This window comes from Hipposideros armiger, unplaced genomic scaffold, assembly GCF_001890085.2.
Source record: "Hipposideros armiger isolate ML-2016 unplaced genomic scaffold, ASM189008v1 scaffold_316, whole genome shotgun sequence".
Classification (NCBI taxonomy): Eukaryota; Metazoa; Chordata; class Mammalia; order Chiroptera; family Hipposideridae; genus Hipposideros; species Hipposideros armiger.
The window spans coordinates 1,058,032-1,085,697 of record NW_017731666.1 but is presented as its reverse complement, the minus strand read 5'-3'; the positions used below and the strand labels follow the sequence as shown (position 1 = coordinate 1,085,697).

Genomic DNA, 27,666 nt, shown 5'->3' with positions numbered 1-27,666 from the left:
GGGCTTGGCCGCCTCTTTACTTCATACCTTGTAATGATTCAAGACGAGACTGGGCCTGAAAAGCTTTGCCCCCAAGACAGCAGAAGCCCCGGGTACACTCCCCCAACGCCACCAGCACGGGGACACTGGTCCTCGACACCTCTCTGCTTCCCTTGCCTGACGCGCTCGGCCTCAGCCCAAAGGTTTCCAGACGGCAGCATAAAGGCTACAACACCAAGTGTCTAGGAAATATTTTTATTTCAAAATGTATTGAAGGAATCCTAAAACCTTACAGGATTCTGGACACGTAAGCCTACAGAACAAATAAATACGCAAACCGACCCCACCCTCGGGGGTTGGAACTGGGTGCTGGACACTGAGGGAGGGTGTCCGCTAGTACCTAAGTCTCTGAAGTCATAAATATAGAATACTCCATAGATCAGTATTAAATACTATCACTGAATTCTCATAACTTAATCTGTCTTGTAGGCTGATAAAGGCGTGTGCATCCAACACCCCCAGTGGCCCAGCCTCTCCCCAAGTCAGTGCGCAGACATCTGTGAAGTGGGGGCCCCTTGGCAGCACAGAACCCACGACGGGAAGCCAGGAGTGCAGAGAAGGGCGCAGACGTTTCTGAGGGGCTGTCCCTGACCCTGGACTGCCAGCTGGAGACTGGGGGGACCTGCTGCTGCTGAGGCTGCTGCCTCCCCTTCCTGTCGTCCTGAGTCTTTAAAATCAAAGACCGAGTCTGGGTGGCGGGGACCTGGAGACGGACACCAACCCAACCCTGTTCTCTCCTTCACTGGCCCACACCAAACCAACCGTCATCTGGGCAGCCGCCAGACAGTGGGATGGTCAGTCCTAGGGTGGCCAGTCGGGGTGAAATATCAAAAAGAGAAGGAGCAGAACTCAGGACACTGGGCCCCCTGCCACGAGGGAAGGCCAGACAAAGGCTGGTTTTATAAGAAAAGCAAGAGCGTTTGCAGCCCTGTCTCAACAACAAAGCTTTAGGTACTCTGCTGCCCAGGGGAAATCCTTGACCTTGACAGGGTCACAGCTATGCCTGTCTGGAGGGAGGAGGAGAGAGCTCCGGTGACCATAGCACACACCAACTTTCCACTCCCTGCTTCACCCTCTTGGGCTGCCAAGGGGGCCTGCTAGGGAGACAGCCCCAAGGAAGGGTGCCAGCAGTCTCTATGAGACCAAGGCCTACTGCATCCGTCCTCTGGGAGGCCCTCCACATGACCTGTCATAAGTTATCACAATATCTGTGTGACATGTCCCCTCACTAACTGGGCAATACACGGTCACTCTGGCACTGAGCTCGGCGCTGGCTATATATAATCAGGGCTTGATCAATCCCATGAGGCCCAGCCCTACCTGCTGTCCCTGTGCCACTGACAGGACACAAGCCATCACACCTGGGCTGTCTCTGCCTGCAAAGGAACGGAAGACAGCCAACCCACGGGGCACAGACAACCTCTGGGTGGGCTCAGCCACAGCAGCCCGTGGACAGGGAGCATTGAGGGCTAAGACCACGGCTGGGGTGAGAGGGGCAGGTGAGCCCGGACTCGCCCAGGAGGGATGAAGGCAAACCCGGGGGACGGTCCCCAGGGAGCAGACGCCTGGGCAGGAAGCACCAGTGCGGAGCGGCTGACTGAGCACATGGAGCCCAGGTACACTTCCCCGAGGCCCACAGGAGCCTCTGGCAGGCCCGCCCCCGCCCCCACCTCCAACAGTGCCTGGCGCACAGTGGGTGCTCAGGAGGGGCAATCCCAAGAGGAAGGGAGGGGCTGGCTGTGAGCTGTGGCCGCTCCAGCAGCGTGTCCGGGAGCACAATTTCTAACCTGGAGCGATGACACCGCACACAGGAGGGCCCACCGGACAGCGCGAAGGCTACTAGACTTCCTCCCCAGAGCCACCATGCTACCTGGCCAACTTAGTTCACTGGGTGAAGGCAACGCAATGAACATTTGCTTTCAATTTATCTAACGAGGAAAATGCAAACACCCTTCTCTCTGGAAGGAAAACAAATTCAAGCAAAGGCTACTTTGGAGACTTTGTGGAGACAAGACCACCCAATCCACGGAAATGCTCCCACTCCTCAGAGAAAACAGGGACCCCTGAACTGTGGGGTTTCCTGGGAGCCCGTGCTTCTGAGGGGCTTAAGGCACTGCCCCCCTCACCCTGCAGAAAGCTTCGGCAGAGGCACTGTAACAGAAAAAAATCAAACCAATCCAACCCTGGTTCCGGCTGCCCTCTTCTTCTAAGGAAAGGCCAAACTGCATTTCAAACCTGTGACCAACCACCGAGGCCATGCTGCCCAGAGCTTGCTTTGCAAGAGGCAGGATTCTCGTTCACAGGCTGGCTGGTGAGGGCGTCTGCAGCTGTCTGCCTGCCTGGGCTTCAACCTTGGACTTGCAGGCTTCTGCCCTCCCTGCCTCACCCTGAGACAAGGTCCCGGAGGTCTCCAAGCCAGGGGGGAGCACGCCAGCCAGTGGGGTGGGTGAACAGGGACACCCAGTGTCTGCCTCCATCCAGGTCCACTAGAGACAGCAAACACTTAGCAAGTCCCTCTGGGCCCCCAAGGCCACACTCCTGTCCAGGCCCACGGCCCTGCACCCCAGGGTCTGAGCTCACCTCTTGGAGGCCCATCTCAGTGAGGGGTCTTTTGGTGTGAGACCCCCTTCCTCTGGGGAGCTGGCCAGGTGGGACGTCCAGACTGGACAGAGTTTGGGACCCTACTGCAGCCATCTTCCGCCTGATTCCCAGTGTTCCAGTACAGCCGGGTCATTCTCAGACTTCCATGGGAGGAGGACTTCCTCGACCCCAATCACACCACAGAAGTGGCCCTCCTCTCCTCCAGGTGGTGGCAGCAGGTGGGGTGTGTGCTGCATTGGTGAGGTGGGGGCGCCACAGGCTGGGGTGACCTGCTGGGAGCCAGAGACGTGCCGGCGGGGAGGAAACCCTTCCTGGACCAAGGGAGGGGCGCTCACAGCTGGCTTTGGCCCCAGCAGCTGTAACTCAGGCTCTGGATGCACAGGACTCCGCAGGCGTCAGACCCCGACGCTTGCTCAGCAGCCCGAGTCTGTGCTCTGCCAGGCGAGCCCAACCTGTCCTCGTGCACGAAGGAGGGGTGGCTGCCCCTCAGAGGTGCTGGGTTACCTGCACCGAGGCCCTCCCTGGGCCAGGCCTGGGCTAGTGCAGCTCGTGAGGGTTCTGCGGTGGCCGGGGCCGGCCCACATCCATGTCACTGCTGCCACTGTCCAGCTCAAAGCCATGCCCACCCGAGAGCGTCTGGGGCATGAACTGGCGGAAGATGCTGACGCTGCCATGCCAGAAGGTGGGCTCCGGGAGCCGTCCCACCACGCTCCATGCCCGAGTCTCAGGGTCGTAGGCCTCCACCACGTCCGAGAGTTCAAACGTATTGTCATAGCCCCCCGACACATACAGCTTCCCTCCGAGGACGGCCAGGCTGCCCCCCACGTGCACCTGTGGGCCAAGGGGGACAGGTGAGCGAAGGCCGGCAGCCAGGGCACGGCAGAGTCCCTGCAGCCCCTCTCCATGGAGAAGGCGCCCGGGACCCTCGGGAGGGGCTGCCTGAGCATTTCTGGAAGTGGTGCTGGGAGCCAACCTCTGCACGCTTCCCAGGACAGGCCAATATCTTTCCTACACACCAGCTAGGAAACGGGGCTCCACGCCCAGGGGTTACATGCCACACCCCATCTATGGTGCTCAGGGGGCTACAGAGGCACCAAGTCACCCTGTGAGCAGCACTAGCCCTCTAAGGTGGGCACAACTGTCTTCCCCGTCTGTAAGATGGGGACACAGCCTCACGTGGCTGATAGCTGCAGAGCTGGGACTTGACCCAAAGTCTGGGCTCTGAGCCATGAGGCTACCCCATCTTTCCCAGATTTGCTATCATGAGCACGTATAGCTCATTATGGGGCAAACCATGAAGCCACAGCCCCTAGATGTGAAGAAGGGAAGCTGCGACGTTGTAGATGTCAGTCCCCAAAGGCCTCCTGTCTGACCTCGTCCCCTGTGGTCCGCTTGTTCGTGCTGCTCCAGCCACACTGAGCTGTGGGGTCTGTTCCAGGAGCACACCAGGCACGCCCCGCCCGGGCCTCTGCACTTGTCTGTCTGCGGAACACTCTTCCCCAGGATGCTCTCTGCTCCATGGCAGCTACTCAATGAATGCTGGTCCACATGGGTCCACACCTCGCTGAGCTGTGTGACCCTGGGATCTTATTTAAGGTCTTGGTGTCCCAGTAACCCTCAAGTACAAACTGAGGACCACACTGGCCCTCTGTTAAGTGACAGAACACCGGGAAAGGGCTCAACACAGGTCCCGATCACCAGGACTGTCTCCCAAATACGTAGGATGGCACTTGGGCCAGAAAATAGGACCGGCCTGTGCTTCCAACACAGGCAGACGTACCTGGTTCATGGATGGGATCTTGTCCCACTCGTTTTTTGCAGGGTTGTACACATCCACCTCGGCAGAGTCGTCCCTGTGGGCAGAACGAGGACAGCAGCTCAGAGCGAGGAAGGGAGCGCCCCTGCGTGCGAAGGGCTGCAGAGGAGGGTCCTCCAAGCCCTTTGCCTTTGGGGGCGTCTTTGGTGCCGTTTGGCAACCCAATGGCCAGTGAGACTCTATCCCTGACTTCAGGCCCCCACCACCTATCTGGCCTGGGCTTCAAGGACACAACCCAGCCTGCTCCCCAAACCTAAAGATCACGCCTTCAGGTGCTTAAACCCTTCCCCACCGCCCAGCACCAACACACTGCCCCCTCCCCTCACTGCGGCCATGCCAGTTTGCTTCAGATATTGAACTTATCAGGGTCCTTCCCACCACTCATCCTTCTGTGGCTGTGCAGTCCAGGCAGCCCCACCACCCCCTCCCCGCGTGCCCTGGCCAATGCCCTCACCACCGCTGCCAGCCCCGTAATCCCATCCTGCTCACTGCTGCGTCCCCAGCGCCCAGCAGGGTAACCACGGCTGCAGGAAGGAAGACACCAATGCTGTGCTTCCCTTCAACCTTATGTGGCACGCTCCTATCCCTGCAATCAAGGGTTCAAAGACACTGCCTCCGAAACAGTAGAAATAATATTCCCAGGTCAGGGGTCAGCAGGGTGGCCAGGCAAGAAATACTTTAGGCCCTGTAGACCTTCCCCAACACTGCCATCCTAGCACAACCAGCAGCCACAGGCACACGTATATAAAGGGGCAGCTGCGTCCCAACAAAACCTCATTTACGGATGCAGAGATTTCAATTCTGCACTTTTCTCATAGGTGATGAAATATCACCCTTGCTTTGATTTTTCTTACCTCTAACTATCTCAGTGTAATGTAAAAGTCATTCTCACGTTGGAGACCATATGACGACAATTAATACTGGAACCCACTGGTGTCGCCTTACAGCCGATTCTTAGACCACCCCCTCTGCATTAGCCTCTGACCCATTAGTCGAGAGAGTGTCTCGGAAAACTGAGGCTGGATGGAATGATATCTGTAAAGCTGTCTCGGGGAGTGTCTCGGTCTGACTGGGACCTGATGGAATGATATCAGCTGTCTCCCCTGGGAGGACATGTAATTATGTCCTGGGGCAATGTGGTGGAGTACGAAGGCATAGCATTTGCTGGAGTACACTGGGAAAAGGTCAATGGAAAAGGCCTTAAGGCGCACAAGAATATACGGTTAATGACTTACAGCATAGCAGTTTACTTCCTTGAAAATTATCAATAAAAACCATGCGTCGACCCGATTCGGAGCTCAGTCTAACTCTGAAGGCTGAGTCCCTTGGTCTCGCTCTTAAATCTTACTTCTGTCTCTCTTTATTCAATCTGCGTCGCCCCTCTCGTGTCCCATTTGCCCTTGCCACGCAGGACGTGACACACTGGGGTACCTGCCACCCAGCAGGGACACGTAAGCTGCAGCCAGAAGGCACCAGGCTGAAAAATGTTCCCAGCCCCTTCGCTTGTAGGGACCGGGCACCCTGGCCAAGGAGCCACCTTAACCAAGGACCAGGGCAGGCACCGTCTGGCGAGGATGAGGCAGCCGGTCACTGCTCAGGGTCACTGCTCACAGCCCAGGACAGCAGCAGTGAGGGGATGAGGCCTCCACAGAGCACTGCCTGCCTGCCTGGGATGGCACCTTTTGGCAGGAACTGCCCTGATGGCTGGCATTCCGAGGAGGGGGTTATGTGGCTCAGGAGGTACCAAACTGCACGAACAAGGTGGCTCTACACTCGAGTGCATGAGACCCAGGCTTTGCCTGCACGCTCACACAAGGCCAGGCCCCCACTACCCACCTGAGGGACAAATGTGCTGCCTTCCTGGCGGCTCACTTTTACAGCCAGATGGGGGGAAGGGGCAGAGCTAATCCCGTCTTCCCCAGCTCCCCACCCTGTGGCTTAGGTGGACTCTTACAAAGGCTAACAGGGGGTGTGGGGGCAGGAGGCACCTAATGCTTCCACATGGGGTGGTTTAGCAATGACAAGTGACTGGAACCAGGAGAGGAAAGCGTAGGGGCCTTACAAGGCAGGCCGGCCCTCGGACACCCTTGCTCCAGGACCACAGGGCGGGAGGACATTCTCAAAGGCACCAGCCTGCAACTATGGCCCAGGGGCTGGCACTCTGATAAGCTGTATTTATAGATGCCTCCACCTCCTCTTTGAAGACATCTACCACGACTTGGGGGAGCCGGGCGAAGGGTCAGATGTTTGTAACAGGACCAGGGGCTGGCAGAGATTCTAGGCAGGCCGCAGGTTCCTGGCACACGTGGCCACTTGCCTGGCCCCTTGGCAACTTGCAAGCAGCCACCTCTGTCCTAATGTGCTTACCCAGAAAGCCTGGGAAGGAGCCTGGAGCCTGGGGGCAGCTCAGATGGCGGGGGGCGGGGCGTGCTGAGAAGCGAAGCTCACAGGTCCTCTGAGAGGAAAAGGGAAGCTGCGTTCATACCTTCCCCTTCCCTCCTGGTCCGGTAACCTCAGGCAGGCTCCAGGCCAGGAAGGGGAGCCGCAGACACACACAAGCTGTGCACAGCAGGCAGGCGCTCCAGTTCCCCGGCTGTCCACTGGCCCATAAGGAGGGGGCATTTAGCTGTGACTATCATCATGACCAGTGGACACAGTGACCCAATGGCTGTCCATCTCCGCTCCATGCTGCCAGGGCTGCAGCCTGGCTGGTCCAGGGAGGACATGGTACAGTGACACCACACAGGGACCTGGGACGGATGTCCTCGGTTCAAACCTTGTGCCACCACTTAAAGCCCGTGGCTGGAAGCCCCTTACCCCTCTACGCCTCTGGAACAGGGACGACAGCAGTGCCCATCTCATCAGACAGTCAGAGACACCAACCATGAAAACGTCCACAAAGCGGGCCACACGGCACTCAGCACACCGGGGCCCAAACAGGCGCTAGCTACTGTCATCATTCCCACAGGTAGCTTCGGGTCCTGCTCAACACCAGATCCTGAACTGGTAGGATCCTCGGACACTTGCATTCATTCCGTCATGAGCCCTCTCCATGCCAGGCCAGGCGGGAAGGGAATGGACAGAACCTGCGAAAATGCACTGGACACGAAAGTGCTGCTTTCAACAGGGAGCGGGCCCGAACCCTCCACTTGGTTTCTTGTACCACCTGCCTGAGCGTGGACACTGCTAGATGAGCAAAGGGCCCCTCTGACAAGTGCACAGCTCCCCTAAAAGCTCTCCACTGGTCTTTTATAAAGAATCCCTCTTAAGGGCTGGCCGAGTGGCTCAGTTGGTTAAGAGCTCGCTCAAGAGTTTGAGCTCTGAGCAACAGCAGTTTGATGCCCGGCCCGAGCTGAGCAGCCATTGAGCTGCCAAAAGGTGGCAGGATGGCTCAGCTGGGGAAAAAAAAGAATCCCTCTTCGATAGGGCAGGTTCCCTTTGAACCAATGCGATGTGGGAACAGCCAGGGCCTTTAGTGGATCCTCCAGGTGAAAGTTCAGCAAAAGGACACATTTCATTCAGCGTCTATGAACCTCAGAAACATTCTCTGAAAGGACCTCACTCCACCACACTTGGGATCTCTTGGTTAAGAAAACCTAGAAGCCCTGAGAAAGCGCTCGAAGAAACGCGGCAGAAAGAAACAGCTGCTCCAGGTCAGAAAGACCCCTTCTCGGATCCCAGCCTGGCCTCAGTTCCCTTATCTGTGTAATGGGAGAACAGCAATGATATGCTTAGCATCACACAGTGGCCTTGGCCCCTGGGAACTCACCTGATGAAATACATGAGTCCATTCAGAGTCACTGTCTTGGGGGCAAAGGACCAGGGCGGGAGCTGGCCACAGTCCACCAGCGACCACAGGTCCGTGTCCGGGTGGTAGCACTGCATCACCATGGTCTCCTTGCCAGCCAGCGAGCCGACGGCATAGAGCTGGCCACGGCAGGCTGTGGTGGAGCAATTGTCCATGGGGTAGGTCATGGGCTGGAGGGCCTCCCAGGAGTCGGTGGTGTGGTCATAGCGCTCCGTGCTGTCTGAGGCTACCACGTACAACAGCCCGTCCAGCACAGAGGAGCTGTGGTACTCGCGGGCCTTCAACATGGGAGCCACCTCCGTCCACTCGTTCACGCTCGAGTTGTACCTCCACACACAGTCGTAGAGCCGGGAGCCATCGGACCCACCTGCCGGGACATGTACGATGGACAGGTCAGCCCATGCCGACTTGGGGTGAGTCACCCACCTACGAGTCCCTGAACTTCCGAGAGGGTGTCTCCAGGGGAGGGATGAATCTCTGGGCTTTGAGGTAAACACACGTCCTCCCTCATCGATACCCAGGCCAGGGGCTCCATGCCAGGGCTAAGGCAATGCAGGTGCTGCCCGCTGCCCAGGAGGGCGCCAGAGCTTCATGCCATACAACACTGCCAAATCTCTGCAAGCCAAGCAAAGGCCCTGGGGCTGCAATTCTAAGTAAACAGCAACCTCGGTCTGGACCCCAAATACAGTCAAGCACCTCAGCTGGCCCAGGGCATCAGGTCTGAGTCAGTTCTCCCAGGGAGCCACAAAGCACATGGGGTGGGGTGCGTAGAGACTTGCTCACCAAATTCTAGGCTTCCTGGCCATCCCCTAATGAAGGCTGTGCCAGAAATAGCTGAGAGGAAGTCTACTCCACGCTGCAAGCAAGAGACCCAACACAGAAAGTCATGCTGTGAGTGGACTTCTGGGCTCTGCTTCTTGGTTTAGGTGCAGGTTACTGACATGCCTTGTTTGGAAATACTCATCAGATCACACAAATATATGTCTACGTTTCTGTATTTATTTAAATAAAAAAGCTAAAAAATAAAAAACTGGTGCTGACTGTAATCAGCAATTAAACCAGGTCTACTCAGGACTTAGAATTCCCTCAGCATGAAGGGACCCCAGAACCCTGGGGTTGCATTCCCTACTCCAAAGCTGGCGCCACAGGCGGACCAGGCCTGACATTCTATCCGTCTCATGGCCCTGAGCTTTTTTTTACAGGGAGAAAACAAGGTTCCTATGAAGTGCGCTCTGCCTGCCTCCTCCCTTCTATAGGAGAACTGTCTACAGCAGCTGAGGCCGCTAGCTCGCCCCCGTGAAATTCCCTACAGGCAGCTGTCTGGAACGACCAAGCCACCTGTCTAAACCCAAAGGATTAGCTGCTCAGCTGAGACATTTATGGGTGTGCAAAGTTGGGGCCAGTCTGACCAGTTTGGGGAGGGAGTTCCCTGGCCAGATTTGGGGATGAGGGGCACAGTTCCCAAACAACACACGGCCAACCTTAGATTGCAAAGGGGCTGATTCTGGAAGATGCCAGCAGAGGCTGGACCTGGAGCTGAAGGCCAAGGAAGCACGTCCTTCGGCTGGGATGCCTCCCACTTGTCAGCTCGCAGCCCCACAGGAATACTCAAGCGAGTCTCAGAGGTGGCTTTCTCTGGAATGTGCCAGGCTGGGCACAGCCACTGAAATGGCCCAGCCCCTACGGGGCCTCACTGCCTGATAACAGCCCTCAGCAGGGCCTGAACGCACACTTAGTCTGCTTCTTCCCTTATATAGCCGTCACAGACACCGCCCCTCCTCACCCCATGGAAGGAGGCAGCCTTCTGTTTGAGCCAGGATTTAGCCTTAATAAAAAATGTGGGAGAAGCCCAGAACTGGGGCTGGCTGGGACCCGCCCAGCATGACTCGGCAGTGTTTTGGGGCTTGGGCCAAGTAACTGGAAGAAAACCTCTTAGCATGTGACTATGTTTACAGTCGCTGGGCAGGGAGCAGCCTAAACACCATGTGACCCACAGAGCATAGCCAAGGTGCAAGTCTGAGAGAATCTAGTCACCGATGACAAAATGCAGGCGTCAGGAAGCCTGGGTGGCTCAGCTGGGAGGGAGAAATCCCCAGGAGTGGAGAATGGATGCCTCACAGTGAGTCAGCCCAGGACCTGTCCCTGACCACCCTTAGAGAGAAAAGAAAGCACCCGTTGTGTGGGGTGAATGCCCCAGTATCATCCAACCAAATGGGGGTGGGGTGGGGATGGTTGCACCTCCCCAGCAAGGAGTGGGCTACCCAGGCAACGACAATGTACGAGTTAGAGACCCACAATCAACCACTTGTCCCCGCTACACAAGGGGCTCTTCTAGGTCCAAAGTATCCATCCTAGAGCCCTACCCACTGGCCAGCTTGGGGAAAGGGAAGTAACTGCCTGCACTCAGGTGGGGTTCTGGACTCCACGTTCTGTGGGTGTCTCTGGCAAGTATACGTGCCCCCCCCCCAGGGGCGCAGGTGACCAACTCGAGAGACCCCTGCCTGAAGAAGCCGGCCGGCTTAGAGTCCTCCTGAACAATCCACTCACCTGTCACGTAGATGTCGTTGCCCAGCGCCACGATGCTGTAGCCCCCACCCAGGTGGTCGGGGAACTCGGCCAGGTAGCGCCACTGGCCCGTCTGCGGGTTGTAGCAGTCGACTGTGACCAGCTCGTCGCAGTCCTGGTCGCAGCCACCCACGAGCACGAGGATCTCCGCGAGGCCAGTGGAGGGGCGTGGGCGCATGCGAGGGCAGGGGCCGCGGTCGTGGCGGTCATAGCGCGCCGCTTGGAAGTCGCGTGCCTCGCGCAGCAGGCGCAAGCAGGGCGGGCAGCGCGCCACCAGTGGCTCGGCCTCGACGTGAGCCAGCAGGTAGAAGCGGCGCACGAAGGGCAGGCGCACAGCCTCCAGCAGCTGCGGCCAGTGCGCGGCGCGACGCGGCGGGTCGGCGCGCACCCAGCGCAGCGCCAGCTGGTAGGCGGCCTCTTCCTTGGGCACGCACAGCCCGTCGTCGCGCAGGTAGCGCAGCAGGCGCGCCAGCGGCAGCCGTTCCAGCTGCTCCGCGCCCAGCTCGCCCACGTGGCGCAGAATAAAGCGCTGCGCCGCGTTCGCCAGACCCGCGCAGCTGAAGGCCTCGGCGAAGTCCTGCATGTCCAGGCAGTTGGCCAGGTCGAGCTGCTGTTGCAGGAAGGCGCCGCATGCCTCCTTCACGGCCGGGAACTGCAGCAGGTCTGCGGCGCGCAGAAGCGGCTCGGCGTTGTCGCCGCTCACGGCCACGCGGCCAGTGTAGCTGAAGTCGAGCAGCAGCTGCAGCATGTCGGGCGGCACGCCGTGCAGGCGCACCCGCTCTGCGCGGCTCTCGCGCAGCTGCCCGGCGAACATGGCGCGGAAGTAGGGGCTGGCGGCTGCCAGCACGGCGCGGTGCGCCGGGAAGTCGCGCCCGCCCGCCGCCTCCAGGGTTACGTCCAGGAATTTGCGCTCCGCACGGAGCTGGCTCAGGCCGCGCAGCAGGCTCAGCGCGTGCGCAGGGTCCGAGAAAGGGAGGACGGCCAAGGGCGCCGGCCGCTCCATGGCGCCTTCGCTGCGGGACGCAGGGGAGGGGTACCGCGCTGCTCCACGAGGCCGCGGCCGGGGCCAGCGGGAAAGACACGGCGCGCCCGCCGCCGCCTCTATAAATACGGCCGGGCGCCTCGGCCTCTGGGGGCCAGCCCAGGCGTGGGCGGGGCGCCGGCGGCACCACCCACTTAACCTCTCCGCGCCTGGCGCGGCCACCGGGCGAACCGAGCTGGCTCAGCCTCCCTCGCGCGCGCCCGCCCCCGCGCTCCCGGCTGAGTCACCGCCGCCCGCGCCTGCTCCCTCTCTCTGCCCTTCCCGGGCTTCCATCAGCCTCCTGCCGACGCTCGGGCCCGGGACGGCGGGTGACAAATGTTCTCAATGAGGGTTTGCAGCGCCGCGCTCCGGAATGGGGGCCCTCCAGGGCCTACGCACGAGCCAGCCCGGCCCGGTTGCTGAACAAAACCGTGTTCAGTGGGGGCGAGCGCGGCGCCCGAAACCGAAGCTATCCTTTCGCGCCAGACCTCCCAACTGCGTCCGCCCCCGAGCTCTAGGGCAGCTCGGTACAATGGCTTTTTTTTCAATGCCACTAGTTCCATGGGTTGCTAGTTAACCCTTTCACGGAAAAAATTTCAAACAACAGGATTTTCACCATTCAGGACCAAAGCATGAACAAGTATAAGGTTTTGAGGTGACGTTTTTTCTTGGCGCATTTGTAAGTGACACGGGGCCAGATGCCAGGAATCGGCTCCACTGTGTTCCTGCAGGAGTTTCAAACTTGACTAACTCGGTCATTAACTTTCGTCAGCATAACAAGGCGTAATTGCAGTTTCCGATTCATAGGGACTCTTTCAGGCTCCAGAGCTGCCCTCCGAAGGGGGCAGGCCTGCTCTGGGGTTGGTCACACGGCCACCGCCACCTCTCTTTGCCTCCTCCACTCCTGGAGATGGAACTGTGAAAGGAGAAAGCTGAGGATAAGAGAAATTCCTAAGAAGTACAAATGTACTATTAAACTGAACAAAAAACTTAAAGCACCAGAAAGTTATTTTGGGAAAAAGCAGTTTCTTTCCTGTTCCACGAGAGGGGATACTAGGGGTCGGGACAGTGCGTTCAGCTCAAGGTCAGACAGGGGACTGCCTTAAAAACCAGGAAATGTGGCCGTTCAGAAATGTCAGTCACTTGTGGGGTGGCAGTCAAGAAAGGAATCTGTCTTATTTTGGTTCTAATAGATACAATACCATGACTGCATTTTCAACAAAACCATATGGAAAAAAAAACCTCACTTGGAAACCCATTTTTTCCTTTAGTGTTCGCTTTGTTCAGTTTTAGAAAAGACCCTTGTTTTGCCTCCAGCCCTACTTTTGCAGATGAAACCTGGGGTTTTGTTATTTAATAGTTCCCCACCCCCATGCGGGTAGGCCTCACAGACACTCCTGATGAACCCTCCAGCCCCAGGAGTGTCCCAGCCCGAGCCCAGGGCAGGGGCGTGGCTGTCATTTCTCGGTTCCAGCTAAGTCTGCACAGCCTTTGCAGAAGGCATCTTGTTTTTATTGCATCTCTGAAATGAGAACTGTAGGCTTTCTCTTGTCCCTGAAATCTCATCATCCTGCCATGAGAATATCTGGTCTAAATTTCAGCATGGGAAGCACAGGCCTGAGTAAGAAAACAGTCAGGTACCCAGGCGGGCTGCCTGTTGCCCATAGATGGACTGTTCACACAGCTATTAACTGCGGCAGCAGCATTCCTGGGCCCAGGAGCCCCGCCAATAGCTTACTTGCACAGGCTTTGTGACGAGTCTGAGTAGCCAGGAAGTGGGATGTTTGTAGGGAAAAGTACTACAGTCCCTTTGGGTCAGAGCTCACCCACCTTGCATAAATCAAGTCTTTAACAAAGCAATATGTCTACAGTTAAGAACTGAGTCCAGTTTTGTGTATTCCTAATGGGGTTACTTCAACAAATCATGTGTGAGTCTTACTGGGAAGACTTGAAGAATAATGTAGATATTTATTGAAATGGAAAGATGTTCATGTGATGGTGTCAAGTGGAAAATCTGATTACCTACAGTATGACTCAATTTGTTCTGTGTTCACGCCTACAAAAAAAATTGTGAAGATAACATTTTCTCTAGGTGGTTATATTTGTTTTGTTTTTGCTTGTCTGCATTTTCTCTCTGTACTAAACATATACAGTGTACTAAAGAAATAATACAAGTTCAAAATAAAAAATTCAGTTGAGAAAAAAAGCTATATTATTAATATCTTGGGCCTAACAGATAAAGCATTTGAAACGATGTGTGTATATGTAAGTCAATAAATAAATGCGGTAAGAAAGGAACGAATTTAAACCTATCATGTGTTTGGAATTTTGAATAGCCTACTAACCTAGGTGTGCTATTTAGTTCCTTTTTTTCCCATCAATCTCCTGAGTTCAAAATGGGAATGTGAGAAAGTCATTCATTGAAGTAAGACAATTGTGACAGATGTAGTCAGCAAACTGAGGGGGTTTACACTTCTCAGATACCACCCAACACCCTGGTCTGGTGGAAACATTACTATTTGGCGAGGAAGCCGTTAACTCTAGTCAAACAGGCAATAGGTTGGGGTTTTTTTTCTGGTTTTATTGAAAAATAATCGACACAAGCAATAGCTTGTGGGAAAATGTTTGTATTTAAAGATTAAACTTCAGCCATGAGGGATAGCTGGTTAGCTCAGGTGGTTAGAGCGCAGGCTCATAACACCAAGGTTGCTGGTTCAATTCCCACATGGGCCATGGAGCTGTGCCCTCCACAATTAGATTGAAGACAACTACTTGACTTGAAGCTGATGGGTCCTGGAAAAACACATTCTTTCCCCAATAAAATTTCAAAAAAGTGACTGAGAGAAGGAAAAAAATAAAACTTCAGCTGAGTTTTACCCCCATCTAAAACCATGAAAACCATTTTTGCCTAAGTAACTTCTTTATAATGTAATTTAACAAAAAAATAGTACTATTTAATTTTAAAAATTCAAACCACTTAATTTTGACATTTAAATTCTAATATTAGGCAGACAGGACAAGGGGTGACTGAGATAATTTTAAAAGCTGCTGGTTTTTTTTTCCCTTTGAGAACATTTGGGAACACATGCCTTAGCATTTAGAGTCAAAAAGAGATTGTGCCTTTTTTCCTGTTGCGACACCGTGATTTCTTCTGATTCTGGGTTACCTAAGGTATGGTTTGTAATGCACTTATTATATACGTATAAACATTTTTCTTTAAGGAATGCTATAGTGTTTTCTATTCATTAAGTGCATTATATGTAAATGAGATACTGTAAGTGAACACATTTAAACTGTTTGGTACATAGTGTTAGCTATTAATCTTTATATTTTCCTTGCATGAACCATAACACAAGAAATGCATTTGATTCTTCTATGCATAGGTCATTTTCCTCACTATATGAAAAGTTGACAATACATAGTTTAGAAATTATTTATTAATGATTATAAATTATTCACACACATATATTACTACAGTAGTCAAGGTACTAAAAGTTGAAATAATACTTTGAAGAGTTTTCAGGTTTTTTTCCTCTCCTGAAAATGTAAGTGAGAAAGGCAGAAAACTGAGGGCAGAAAAATATCCATAAACATTCATAAGAATATACTATTAAGCTGAACAAAAAGCTGAAACTCCAGAAAATAATTCTGGGAAAAATAAACCGTTGGTTATGTTCATACCCTATACTCAAGCATAGAGTTAATGTGGGAGGCAGAAATCTTTCCTGAATGTTCCCCAGATGAATGTAGTGTAGCCAGTGAGATTTAGGAAGGTGAAGCTATATTTGGTAACCCAATTAAAATAACTACATTCTCAAGTTACTTACTGGGAAACCATGGTATTCTTAGTATTTTTAAACCTGTCACAACCTGTGCTAATGTTGGCTTTTTCCCTCCTCTTTCCTAAGTAACTATAATCATCTGAGAATTAGCATTCAGCAGCAGGTATAAATTTTTTTTTTAAGCAGAAAAAAAATCATAAACTCCACGCATCTGGCTACTGGGGCTAATGCTCTTGCATTAAACATGAAATTCTAGATTTGGTTCCTGGAGCCCAGGGGCAGTACAGTATACCCGAGAAATAAACAACATATTGAAGACACATAAGCCTGTCATACAGAGAAAATCAACCATATTACCCCACAGCTACACATTATGCTATTGAATTTGGGTCTACTATTATTGGTGTTACAGCCCTTTTTTGGATGGTATTAATTCTACACCTCCTCCAAAGGGCGAAACTTCTAAGAGAAATCAAAGGAAAGAGAGACAAAGAAGGTCCTTCTCCACAAAGTTTTCTATTTCATTGGGGTGGCAGGCAGGGAATACCAGGTAGTCCTTGGCACATCTCTGTACTAAGAAAGAAGTGCTGTTTACTAAGAACTTCTTCAGAGGAGAGGATGCCTTTGAAGGCACAGAATCTAAAACCTGAAAACTATTCTTCATAACAGAAGGACAACAACAAAAAAGAAAATAGATGACATGAATGTCTATGTAGGAATCCCAAAGAGTCAAGGAAGAAAAAAACAAAACAAAACTCCTGGAAGTAATAAGTGATTATATCGTGACTGGAAGATTCAAAGTTAATATACAAAAGTCAATTGCTATTTATATACATGAATGAACAATTGGAATTTAAAATATAAAACACAATATCGTTTATATTAGCACCAAAAAATGTAATACGTAGTTACAAATTTCATGACATAGGTACACAACCTATATGAGGAAAAACTACAAAACTCTGATGAATGGAATAAAAGAATATCTACATAAATGGAGCATGGATTCTATCCTTGAACATGGATAGAAAGATTCAATATTGTCAATACCATTTCTTTCCAACTTGATATATACTCGTAGATCAAACCCGGTCCCAATAAAAATCCCATGAAGATTCTTCTTGTGGGTTTTGACAAGCTGATTCTAAAGCTGATATAGAAAGGTCAAGACCAAGAAACACCAACACGACATTGAAAGAGAAGAACGAATTCAGAGGACTGACACTACCCCATTAAAGATTGTCCTATATATAAAAGCTACATTAGTTAAGACACAGTGGTGTGGATGAAAGAATAAATAGATCAGTGGAAGAGAACAGAGGGCACAGAAATAGGCCCACACAAATATAGTCAAACTGATCTTTGACAAAAGAGCAAAAGCCAGTCAATGGAAAAAGGATAGTTTTTCCAACAAATGGTTCTGGAACACCTGGACATTCACAGGCAAAATCAGGAATCTAGACACAGACCTTACACTTTTCACAAAAATTAACTCAAAATGGATTATGGTCTTAAAATGTAAAAACCAAAAGTATAACTTAGAACATTGGAGAAAATCGTGGTGACCTTGGGTTTGTAATGACTTAAGATACAACACCAAAAGCAAGATATTGAAATAAAAACAAAAATGATAAGACTTCATTACAATTAAAAATTCCTACTCTGCAAAACACTTGAGAGAACAAAAAGATAAGCCACAAACTTGGAGAAAAATATTTGCAAAACACATGTAATAAGACTGGTGTACAATATAAAACAGACACTTAAAACTCAACATTAGCAAATGAACAACTGGATTGAAAAATGGGCAAAAGTTTACAGAAGATCTATAAATGGAAAATAAACCTATGGAAAGGTGCTCAACAACAACAACAAAAAATAAGAAAGAAAAAAGAAAATAACTTCTTCAAGAAATACTTATTGGATACCCATTCTGAGCAAGAGTGATCTGTCACATGACACAATCCAAGTTTCAGATTTTCTTAATGGAGGAGGGTGTTAATGTGCATTATGTGAAAAATCATACCACAGGTAATAATGAAATTCCCTTTCCTTTCTTTTTGGTATTTACACCTTTAAACTACTGATAGGATACTATCCTTCTTGGCCCTGTCTTATTGCGGCAAATCAAGTTGCTCCTGGTGATTCTGATCCTGGATAACACTGGCTAGGCTCAGGACATGTGCTCTGGCCACAGTGGTCAGATAAATCGGGTGAAATCTGGCTAAATCACCTACATGTGACAACTCTGTAAGGCGTTCATGATGTTTCCCCAGGTCAAGGGCAATGTCTGTTTTTCTCTTACTAGCTTTGTAAAGCACCTCAGTTTGTTATCATCTCTGGGGAGCCCTCCAATCTGCAAAGATATTGCTGAAATAACAACAACAAACAATAACAACAGTAAACTAACATTTATTGAGGCAAAGTACTACGGTAAAAATGTGATAGTTTAGGAAACTGAGGCTCAGAAAAGTATTTCTAAGATAAACCCAGTCCCTTAACCACTAAATGTTTTCATCAGAATTATTGTTACCAGCTGAATAGCAATAGCTAACCAACGTAGCATTCACTCCCTCCGAAATAATCTTATCTTTTTACGGCTCTTCCAGTCATTTTGATTTAGTATGTCGAAGAGTCAGTTTTCTGATTTGAATTTAAAATTTTATGTCACCCCTCTTTAACAGTTTTTGTGTTCGAAGCTACAGAATGTTATTGAATCATCTGCATTTTGCATGTACATTTTTTTTCTTTCAAATGGTTATTGAAAATGTTAAAGAACGTCAGGCCTCCTCCTGGTCATTTTATCAGCGCAGTGTTTCCAACTAAGTGCGTTCAGGGTCAACCAACCTTCAACAAAAAGTTGTCCAGTACTCTGCGGTCCAGCACTTAAACACTGCAAACTCCTCAAATATCAATAAACAAAGTCAATGACAAGACCAAAAATCTCTATCACGTTTTTACCTCACCCCACTGTTACAATCCCGTGAGGAATATATCCAGGAAATAATTAAGGTGAGGAAACAGGGGCGGTCCCAAGGTTAGGCAAAGAGGGGGGAAAAAAAATCGAATTTAAAGCAAACATCTGAAACACTGATAACACTGGCAGTTTTTTAAATGCGGTAACCCGACACCTCAAAGCGGATCCTGCAGATACCACGAGAGCCTCCGCCAAGTCCTAACCCTGGCTTGGCCTCGGTCCCGCCGTCCCGGACCCCCAGGGCACGCAGGAACCGGCCAGAAAACCCACAGCTGCGAAAACAAGTTCGCTCCCCCGGCCCCACGCGCGGGGAGCCGAGCCCGGGGGCGGCCGCGACGTCAGCGTCCGCCGCCCCCACTCTCGCCCGGGCCGCGGGGACCCTACCCCACAAAAGGGCAAGAACCCCTAGTCCCAGAGGAGAAAGCGGAGGCGCCGGCCTCCACCGCGCTCCGCGACCCAGGCCGTCAGCCCCGCCCCCACCCGCCTGGGCGACCCCAGCCCGACCAATCGCGCCGCCCCTCCCCCACCGCCGAGCCGGCGCGAGCCCCCTCACAGCCCCCGCGCCGGCGGCCTCGTCCCGGAGACTCCGCCTCCGTAGACCCGGCAGCCGCCGCGGAGCTCTATGGGGGTTGGAGTCCTCGAGACGGCCTTTGTGCGCCTCAGTGGCGAAGCTTGGGACTAAGATTCCCACAGTGCCCCGCGCCCGCCCCCCTCGGTCGGCTCCCGTCGCCTTCAGACTACACTTCCCGACAGCCCTCGCGGCTCTCCCGCCCTCCCTCCCGAGACACGAGCCGAACTGGGCGTCAGGTCGGGGAGCCGGTCGGGTTCCCGCTCGCCGCCGCCGCCGCCCCCCGCAGCGACTCTCCCGCCGCGCCGGCCGCGGGAACTGCATCGCCAACTCTGCTCGGCCTTGGAGCCGCCGGCCTGGGAGCACAGAGTCCGGGACGCGACACGCAGAGCCCCCCATCACCTCCAGCCGAGGCGACCCCTCCCGGGTCCGCCCCGGTCCTCCGCGGCCGCCGGAGCCCCCAGCCCCGAGCGGCCTCACGGCCCGAGGCCCGCATCCCGGCCCCTGCACTCCCGCAGCCGCCGCCGCCCCCCACCCCGAACATGGACTCCGACTCCTGCGCCGCCGCCTTCCACCCTGAGGTGAGTGAGAGCTGCGCTCGGATCGCCCCTGACCACCCCCACTCCGGTCCTGCGCTACCCGGAGCCGGACCCCCGTCGCTCGCTCGCCACCCTCCCCTCCCCCAGCTTTCCGTCGTCGCCCCCACCCCGGCGCCCAACCCCGCCCCCCGCTGGGGCCCGCGCCCGGTCCTTCCCGCCGGCCCTTGCCTCGGTGTCCCTTCCGCGGGCGTAAGCGCCCACTCCTCTCGGGCCTCGATAGCCTCAGGACCTGCCTGCGCCCCCAGCCCCTCCCGCCCCCGGGGGCCCGGTCCGAGCGCCGCCGCCCGCCGCTCCCGCTTCTCGGATGAGCCCCCTCCCCCCACCCGGAGGGGCTCTCGGCCCCCTCGGACGGCGACTCCGCGCGCCCCCGCCCGCTCCCCTAATCCCTCGGGCCCAGTGGCCCGCGCCCCGCCCCCTGACTCCCGCGCGGCCTCCGCCCCCTCCGGCTTCGGGGAGCCTTGTCCTTCGGGGTTCCCCACCCCTGCAGGGGCCGAGTTGAGCCCCCTCCCCGAGGCGAGCTCGCCTGCTCCTCCGGGGCCCCCGCCCCCGCCCGCGGGCCGTGCTTGCCCCGCCTTCCCCCCTCCTTCCGGGGTCGGCGCTCGGTTCTCCCAGTCGGCGCCCCCGCCGCAGTCCCCTCTCCCCTCCTGAGGCCCGCCAGGTCCGGGGTGCGGGTCCGGCCGCGGGAGGCGGTGCCACCCTCCCGCCGCGCTCACACCTCGGGGGGTTCGCGAGCCCTGCCCTCCCCGGACCCCGATCTAGCCCGTCTCCTCGCGCCCCCTCCCGCGCGGGATGGGCCCCGCACCTTCCGGGGCCGAGTATCGGCGGGGGGCGGCTTCCGCGGGAGGGCGGGGAGGGGGCCGCACCGCCATCTGCTTTTCCTAAAGGCGGCGGGGCGGCGCGGCGGGGTGGGGGCGGTGCAAGTCCCCCCGCCCGGCGCCCGAGGGCGCCGCGGCTTTCCACTCGGCGTCCCGGCTCCTGACCCACCTCTGCACGTTCGCCGCCGAAATAAAAGTTCTCCCCGAGAGTTTGAGGGCCGAGGGCTGCGGTCCTCCCGCCACGGCCGGAGGGAGGGCGGTCAGTCGTTCCCCGGGGGTGGAGGCAGGATCTCTCCAGCGCCCGGAGCGCTGAGCCTGGTGCTCCGCTAACTTGCGTGCCTTTCGGGGTCCAAGGCTGAGGGCTGAGGGGAGAAGGTGGTTTGCTGGAACGAAGCTGAGAAAATAAGTGGCGCCCTTGGAAGGGAACCTGCAGGCAGCACGCCGGTGCCGCGCCGCTTTTTCGGCCCTTTCCTGGGGAGGGCTGCGCTGCGCTGGGCTCCGCTCCGCGAGGAGTCCACCCCTTTCTCCCCCTGCTTTCACCCTAGCAGGGCGCTGGGTCCCTAGGCTCTGGAAATGTTAGCCGAGCACGTAAGGATGGGGGGAGCTTCGGTGGGCGATAAGATGCTTGAAACCTCAGTAAATACGGTAGTCGAGTAAACCGAAATAAAGTTAGCAGTTGCCTTGCTCACTAGCAAATAAAGGCTCTTTCTCCTTGAGCTGCTCCCCTCCTCAGGAGAAAATCCATCCTTGTTGAGGGCGTTTCTAGATTGAATGGGGACAGGACACATAAGCCAGAAGCTCTAGTATTTCATCTTCAGTGTGCAAGGAAGGCTAGCAGGCATGTTTCTGGGTTACCCTCGGAGTGGGGGACGTTTGGGTGCCTGGCCCCCTGGGTGTTGGAGCGGTGCCTCTGCAGGAGACCTGGGTAGGAAGGGGGGGGTCCCCACTAGCCGTAGCTGGGGAGCTGACGTGAGCTTAGTCGGGCGAGCTTCAGCTCCAGGGTCCCAGGCCTGAGAAAGCTTTGAAGGATAAGAAGCAGTTGACTTTTGAAATCACTTAAAATGCTTTGTTTACGGCTATAGCAGCAGTTTCTTTTCAAAATAGAAAACCTGTAGCAGAAAAGTAGTTACTAGAGCTCCTGGTAAGCCTGCAGAAACAATAGATGTCAGAAAATGCCACGGGAACACTAAGAAATAGGCTTTTGGACAAGCTTTTATCTCCTGACCAGTTTCCCAGTATTCTTGGCATCACATCATGACACCGCCTCTTTCAGCTTGCTGAAAACTGTTATTTCTTGACTGGAACTTACCTTGTTTCTAGAGTGTTTGTAAATCTGGCAGTGTGCTTTTTGAGGGGTTATCAAATAAAAGCTCCAGCTTGCTTAGTTTTGTTGCTGTGATTCTACCAATGAGTGTCTTCTGTCAAACACACCCCTTTTTCTTGCCCTTTTCTTACCCACAAACAGGAGTACTCCCCCAGTTACAAGAGGCGGAGGACCGTGGAGGATTTCAACAAATTCTGCACTTTTGTGTTGGCCTATGCTGGCTACATCCCTTATCCAAAGGAGGTAATCTTTGGCACTTTTGAAACCTTTCTTGCTGGCAGTGAAACCAGAGTGATTGACAAGGCGGTGGGGTGGGTCTAGAAGGGGTTGTGTGAGAGGACTTAAGACAATGGCCAGGCAAAAACCTTTCTTGGAAACTTAGACCAGCCTGGGAAGTGGTTCCTACAACTCTTGATAGGAAACACAGGCTTGTCTAGAAATGATTTAATAAATTTTCGAAGTTTGCATGAATATAACTGCTATCTGCCTGTTCTTAATTGCCAGGCGCTATTCTTGGCCCTTACGATGCTGTGAGGTAGAGCTATTATTATTCACCTCCATTTTAAAGCTGAGGACACGAGCACGGACCCCTTGTCCTGGGTCACAGGCTAACGAGTGATGGGAGTCTGGAGTTCCACCAGATGGTTGGTCCAGTCCACACTGCCCTGTCTGGCCAGCAGCCTCCTGTTGCGACACATACCACATTACAGCATCTGCAGGAACTATGGAACTAAGACCCATGTAGTTTAAGGGATTTTTTTCTTTCTGAGAAATGGGCAGAGCTGTGGACCAGTGTCGCCATGGTGCTCAAACTTCAGGGGCTAACAAGAAAGGACTGTGGTATTTGTAGGAGGCCAGATCCCAGCATCGGCTTGTGCTCTGCACTGCTATCCAGGTGGATCACGCTTGCTTTGTGCCACGCAGAATGGCGCTTACTCTTCGCAAATAAAATGTTTGAGTGGTCAGAAGGAACCATAGAGTTTAGCTGCCTGCTTTGGGGCAGTGATTACCTACTTTGATTCTGCAATATTCTGGGATACTTCCAGTTTTTAAAAATAGAACGTCAGAAAATTCTCAAAACTCATTTAAATTCACTTAATTAAAAACTACATCCTGTGGGAGGACAAATGGAGGGAGATTTTACAGTCAGGGAAGGATAAGCGGGTTTGAGAGGGCGTCTTCGCTCCTTTCACAGTGTTTCTAAGCATTGATTAAGTGCCTGGCTCTGGGACAGGGCTGAGGGTTCAGCGAGGCCAGGAGGTCCCCTCTCCTGGGCTCACATTCTATTTGGAAGGTCGCAGTCAAGTACGAACGACACCGTTCCTAAAGAATAATGCTCATTAGAGCTGGGAAGCTTAGGTTATGAGAGTGCACGTCTGCAGGCCCGACCTGGCCAGCGGGGCCTGGGGAAGCTCTGCTTGGGTCAGCTCCTGTTGCTGGGGGCTGGTTGAAATAATCGGAACCTGCCACCTTGGCTTCTGTCCTTGCAGGAACTCCCTTTGAGGAGCAGCCCCAGCCCTGCCAACAGCACCGCTGGTACCATTGACAGCGACGGCTGGGACACTGGCTTCACGGACATCTCGTCCGGGGTGCCCTTGCCAGTCTCTGACCGCTGCTTTGGCCACCTGCAGCCCACCCTCCTGCAGAGAGCCAAGCCAGGTAACTTCCTGCTGGACAGAAAGAAGACCGACAAGCTGAAGAAGAAGAAGAAGAGGAAGCGAAGGGACAGTGACGTGCCTGTGAAGGAGGGGTACATGGGCAGCTTGCTGAAGCTGGAAGCCGCCGATCCATATGTCGAGACCCCCACGAGTCCCACCCTGCAGGGTATCCCCCAGGCCTCTGGCGACCCCTGCTCGGGCTGGGACTCCGACACTCCTTCCAGTGGCTCTTGTGCCACTGTGTCACCTGATCAGGTCAAAGAAATAAAAACTGAAGGCAAACGGACTATCGTCCGACAGGGAAAGCAGGTGGTTTTCCGGGACGAGGACAGCACGGGCAACGATGAGGACATAATGGTGGATTCAGGTGAGTGGTCTCTGAAGGGCGGCCGCGCTGGTGGCTGGCGGTCGCAGAGAGGATTGGAAGCAGGAGTCTCAGAGCAGTGCCTTCCGTAGAGTGACACCAGCGTGTGCCTGTGCATGCCTAGGGAGAAAGGTGCAAGAAGGTGATGGATACACAGCTGTTTAGGAAGTGGCTGGTGGCAGCTAGAGACTGCGAGACACACCCCAAAACGTAAAACCAGTGGCGGCCAGTTAGCTCAGTTGGTTAGAGGGCAGGCTCATAACACCAAGGTTGCCAGTTCGATCCCCACATGGGCCACTGAGCTGCGCCCTCCACAACTAGATTGAAAATGAAACAACTACTCAACTTGGAGCTGAGGGATCGTGGAAAAACACACTGTTACCCAATAAAAACAAAACAAACAAACAAAAACGTAAAAAACAGTGTAGCACCTAAGCGCACATCTCAGGGTAATTCCTGGGAACACACACTTCTCTGCCCTTGGTTGTCCATTTACTTCATTTTCGGGGTAGGGAGAAGAAGCACCCTAAGTGAAAGTTGAAATCAGCTTCATTTGTTGATCAGGTTTCACGGCAGCTCAGCTGCTTGGTCCCATTGGAGAGAGGGGTCCTGATGGAGAGGGGTCATGAGACCTTTTTTTCCCCTCCTCTTACACGTTTTTCTCCTTCTAGATGACGACTCCTGGGACCTGGTCACCTGCTTCTGCATGAAGCCATTCGCCGGCCGCCCCATGATAGAGTGTAACGAGTGCCATACCTGGATTCACCTGTCCTGTGCGAAAATCCGGAAGTCCAATGTTCCGGAAGTGTTTGTCTGCCAAAAGTGCCGGGACTCCAAGTTTGACATCCGCCGTTCCAACCGTTCCAGAATGGGCTCCCGGAAGCTATTTCTGGACTGACTGCTGGCGAGTGAGGAATCAGAAGGGACAATGGGCTTGTTGGCCTCTCTCTTAGTTGAACACAGAACTCTCAGCTCTGGTGCGGGCAGACCCCTGCCATTCAGGTGCCTAAGCAAAAGGACAGGCTGTCCAAGGTATAAACTGTCCATGGCCAGTGACTGAATAAAATCCTCCTTGGCTAAAGCTGCTGCTAGAGCTGTGTTCTCTGCAGTGGAGGTGGACTAAACACCCAAGTGTAGTGGGTTTGGTTCAGCTGAATATGAGGGTACGTGGTAGTTGTGAATTCTTGCTGTCTTGTTAAACTCCCGCCAATTGGCACAAGTGCTAGCTGTTATTCCTACTTCCGCTGTGTTGGGGAGAGGTAGTCACTTTCCCCGGCCTGTTCACGAACAGCCATGCGTGCAAGCTTTTTCTCGAGTGTAAGTCTTACCATAAGTCTCTGTACAGCAACCATCAAAGCTGCCCCTCCCTTAGTGGTGCCCCCCTCCCCTGCCTCACTGCTGCCTCTGTCCCCGGGGGCTGCCTGCTGGAGTCCTCTGGCCTCCGAGAGGATCCTGGGGGTGGTGGGCCAGCTAGCGAGCCCTAGCTTTCCTTCTGTTTGTTAAAAGGGACAGTATGTGGCCCCTTTTCTGTGGAAAGGGTTGGTTGGGGGGTTGAGGTGGCCATGTTCATAACTCAGTTTCCTGTTTTGCACGATGTAAAAAACCTGTCTTTTTGCACGTTAATAGCCAAAAGTATTGGCAGATTTCTGCCTGGGTGCCCTTTCTCTCCAGTTGGCATATGGGGGCCTGGGAGTTCCAGGCAAGCTGTTTTCAAGCGAGGGGGTATTTAGGTTCCCTCCTCGCCTCTTCCCCTCACCTTATTCCAGTAGTAGCATAGAGGTTAGGCAATCACAGGGGAGCGGTGTTCCTCTACATAATGGGGTGCAGGAAAAGTGGGAGGAAGTTCTCTCCCACAGGTCATTCTTAGTGTCCCCTCATACAGGCTGGCCTACTGGTTCTACGGGCCAAGGTTAGAACTTGAAGTCTTTTTTGTTTTGTTTTTTTTGAGTTGGTGAGTGATAGGTAATATTGACCTCCAGGTACATACCATTGATGTGTGCAGAGTTCCTTAGATCTGGACTGGGAGACTCCTCCGGGACCAACTGGGGAGAAGCCAGGGAATTTGCTCCCGAAGCCCTACAGGGCAGCGTACCCTGGGACACTGGCTGTTCTGGGGCCCCAGGGCCGGAGGGCTTCAGCTTTGTCCGAAATTGACATTGCTTCATAGCAGTTCAAGCACTCGTTCTCAAAAAATTTTTTTTGTAATTCGACGGGTGTGTTTTCATAAACATTGTTTCTTGTAAAGCATGAAAAGGGAAGATACCCAAGTTAGTCATATTTGTTTACAGCAGGATAGACCCCCTCAGTTTCCCTGCCGGGGGCTTCTGCATGTGGTATCCTTGTGCAGGGCCACCAGGTGGACTCCCCATTCTCACTAGCACCAAGGGTTTGAACCGTAATTGGTTCATCAGAGCCCGTAATTGGTTCATCAGAGCCCGTATTTTGTCCTAGTATCATTCATGCTTGACCAGCCAACTGCTTTTTTTTTTTAGTTTTTAATTCTGTTGCTTTTACTAACACAAAAATAGAAGTAGTTTCTGAAACCCAGTTTATTGTGAAGATCCCCAAGAGAGAAGTTCTGCTGGAGAGAGAGATAGTAAAGCTGGCTTAGAAGCAACTTTCTCCCTAGACAACTGTCTGGCTCTGACTCGGGCAAACGTGCAGGAAAAGTTGGGGAGGAATTTGCCAAAGATCTGCCCCAGGACATGGCCTGTCCAGTGTCTTCACGAGAATAGCCAAAGTTCCGAGGTGATTTTCTTGTGTTTTTTTTTTAAAAACCCACGAAGTTTTCAAAGTGCATTTAAGTATCTGTGATTTTACAGTGGAACTTGAACTGCCAGTGCTGGTGGTCGGTCGCTGTGTTGCTCTTTGAAGGTTCAATGCCTGGTGACTCCTGGAAGGCTTTTGATATTCATCTCAATTTCTGTTTCTTCATTTCCTTTTTGTTCTTTTAACAGGTCTGTCCCTGTGGGTGGTGTCTAAGAAGTCAAGACACCTTGGTTTTTATGTTGATTGAGCTAGGCAGCTGCAATCAGCTTTATGCAAATTAGGCATGGCCTATCTAGGCAGTCCCGGTTGGTGGCTAATGAGGGGAGGGAAAGATGTCACCCCCAAAGTAGGCCCCTCCAATTGGCTTTGGCCAGGCCAGACACTTAACATCGTTTACATGGTTCTGTGTAATTATAAAGTTTATGTGTATAAAGCGAAGCTGTTTCTGTGAAACTGTATATTTTGTAAATAAAGATATTGCTACTTTGAGGTTGTCTAGCTTCAGGTGTGTGTGTTCTGTGCTGAAGGACAATTGTGTTTCTTCTCCATCACTTCCCCCAAACCGTGACTGACTACAAGATTTGGGAAGTTAAAAGTCCGAGTTTGGTTTAGCAGGGTGAAAAATGCCCACAGCCCTTAATGCACTTTTCTAGTAAATCCTCCAGAAACAAACCACAATATGATTAGACATGAATAGCTTTCAGTTTCTTCATCAAATCGTACAAGAGCTTAAATCCCAGTGAGTGGCTAATCTGCTTTGTAAAAGCCTCTGAGCTGTAAGCAGGATTGGAGTCTCCTGGGGGCGCACATTTAGCCCATTTACACCTGGGGGTCTGCAGTTTTTGAGCCTGTTTTATCAGTCAGCTGTGTCTGCCTAACCGGGGACTAACTGGTACCTCTAGTGACGTTCGGGCAGCCAAAATGTACGTTTCAGCACCTAACACCTTGAAAATGCCATGT

General features: G+C 53.2%; 2 protein-coding genes across 2 annotated transcripts; one reads left to right on the top strand and one right to left on the bottom strand.

Moving 5' to 3' along the window:
* Window positions 1-220: 220 nt before the first annotated feature.
* Window positions 221-14,103, bottom strand: KLHL21 (kelch like family member 21). Its single transcript, XM_019660399.1, has 4 exons — window positions 10,812-14,103; window positions 8,226-8,631; window positions 4,421-4,493; window positions 221-3,471 (listed from the first exon to the last, which is right to left on the bottom strand). The coding sequence occupies exons 1-4, from the start codon at window positions 11,830-11,832 to the stop codon at window positions 3,178-3,180; spliced, it is 1,794 nt and encodes a 597-aa protein (XP_019515944.1). The 5' UTR covers window positions 11,833-14,103; the 3' UTR covers window positions 221-3,177.
* Window positions 14,104-19,405: 5,302 nt separating this feature from the next.
* PHF13 (PHD finger protein 13) lies at window positions 19,406-27,195 on the top strand. Its single transcript, XM_019660356.1, has 4 exons — window positions 19,406-19,758; window positions 22,057-22,158; window positions 23,406-23,940; window positions 24,609-27,195. Exons 1-4 carry the CDS (start codon window positions 19,720-19,722, stop codon window positions 24,833-24,835), a joined length of 903 nt encoding a protein of 300 aa, XP_019515901.1. The 5' UTR covers window positions 19,406-19,719; the 3' UTR covers window positions 24,836-27,195.
* The last annotated feature ends 471 nt before the right edge of the window (window positions 27,196-27,666 follow it).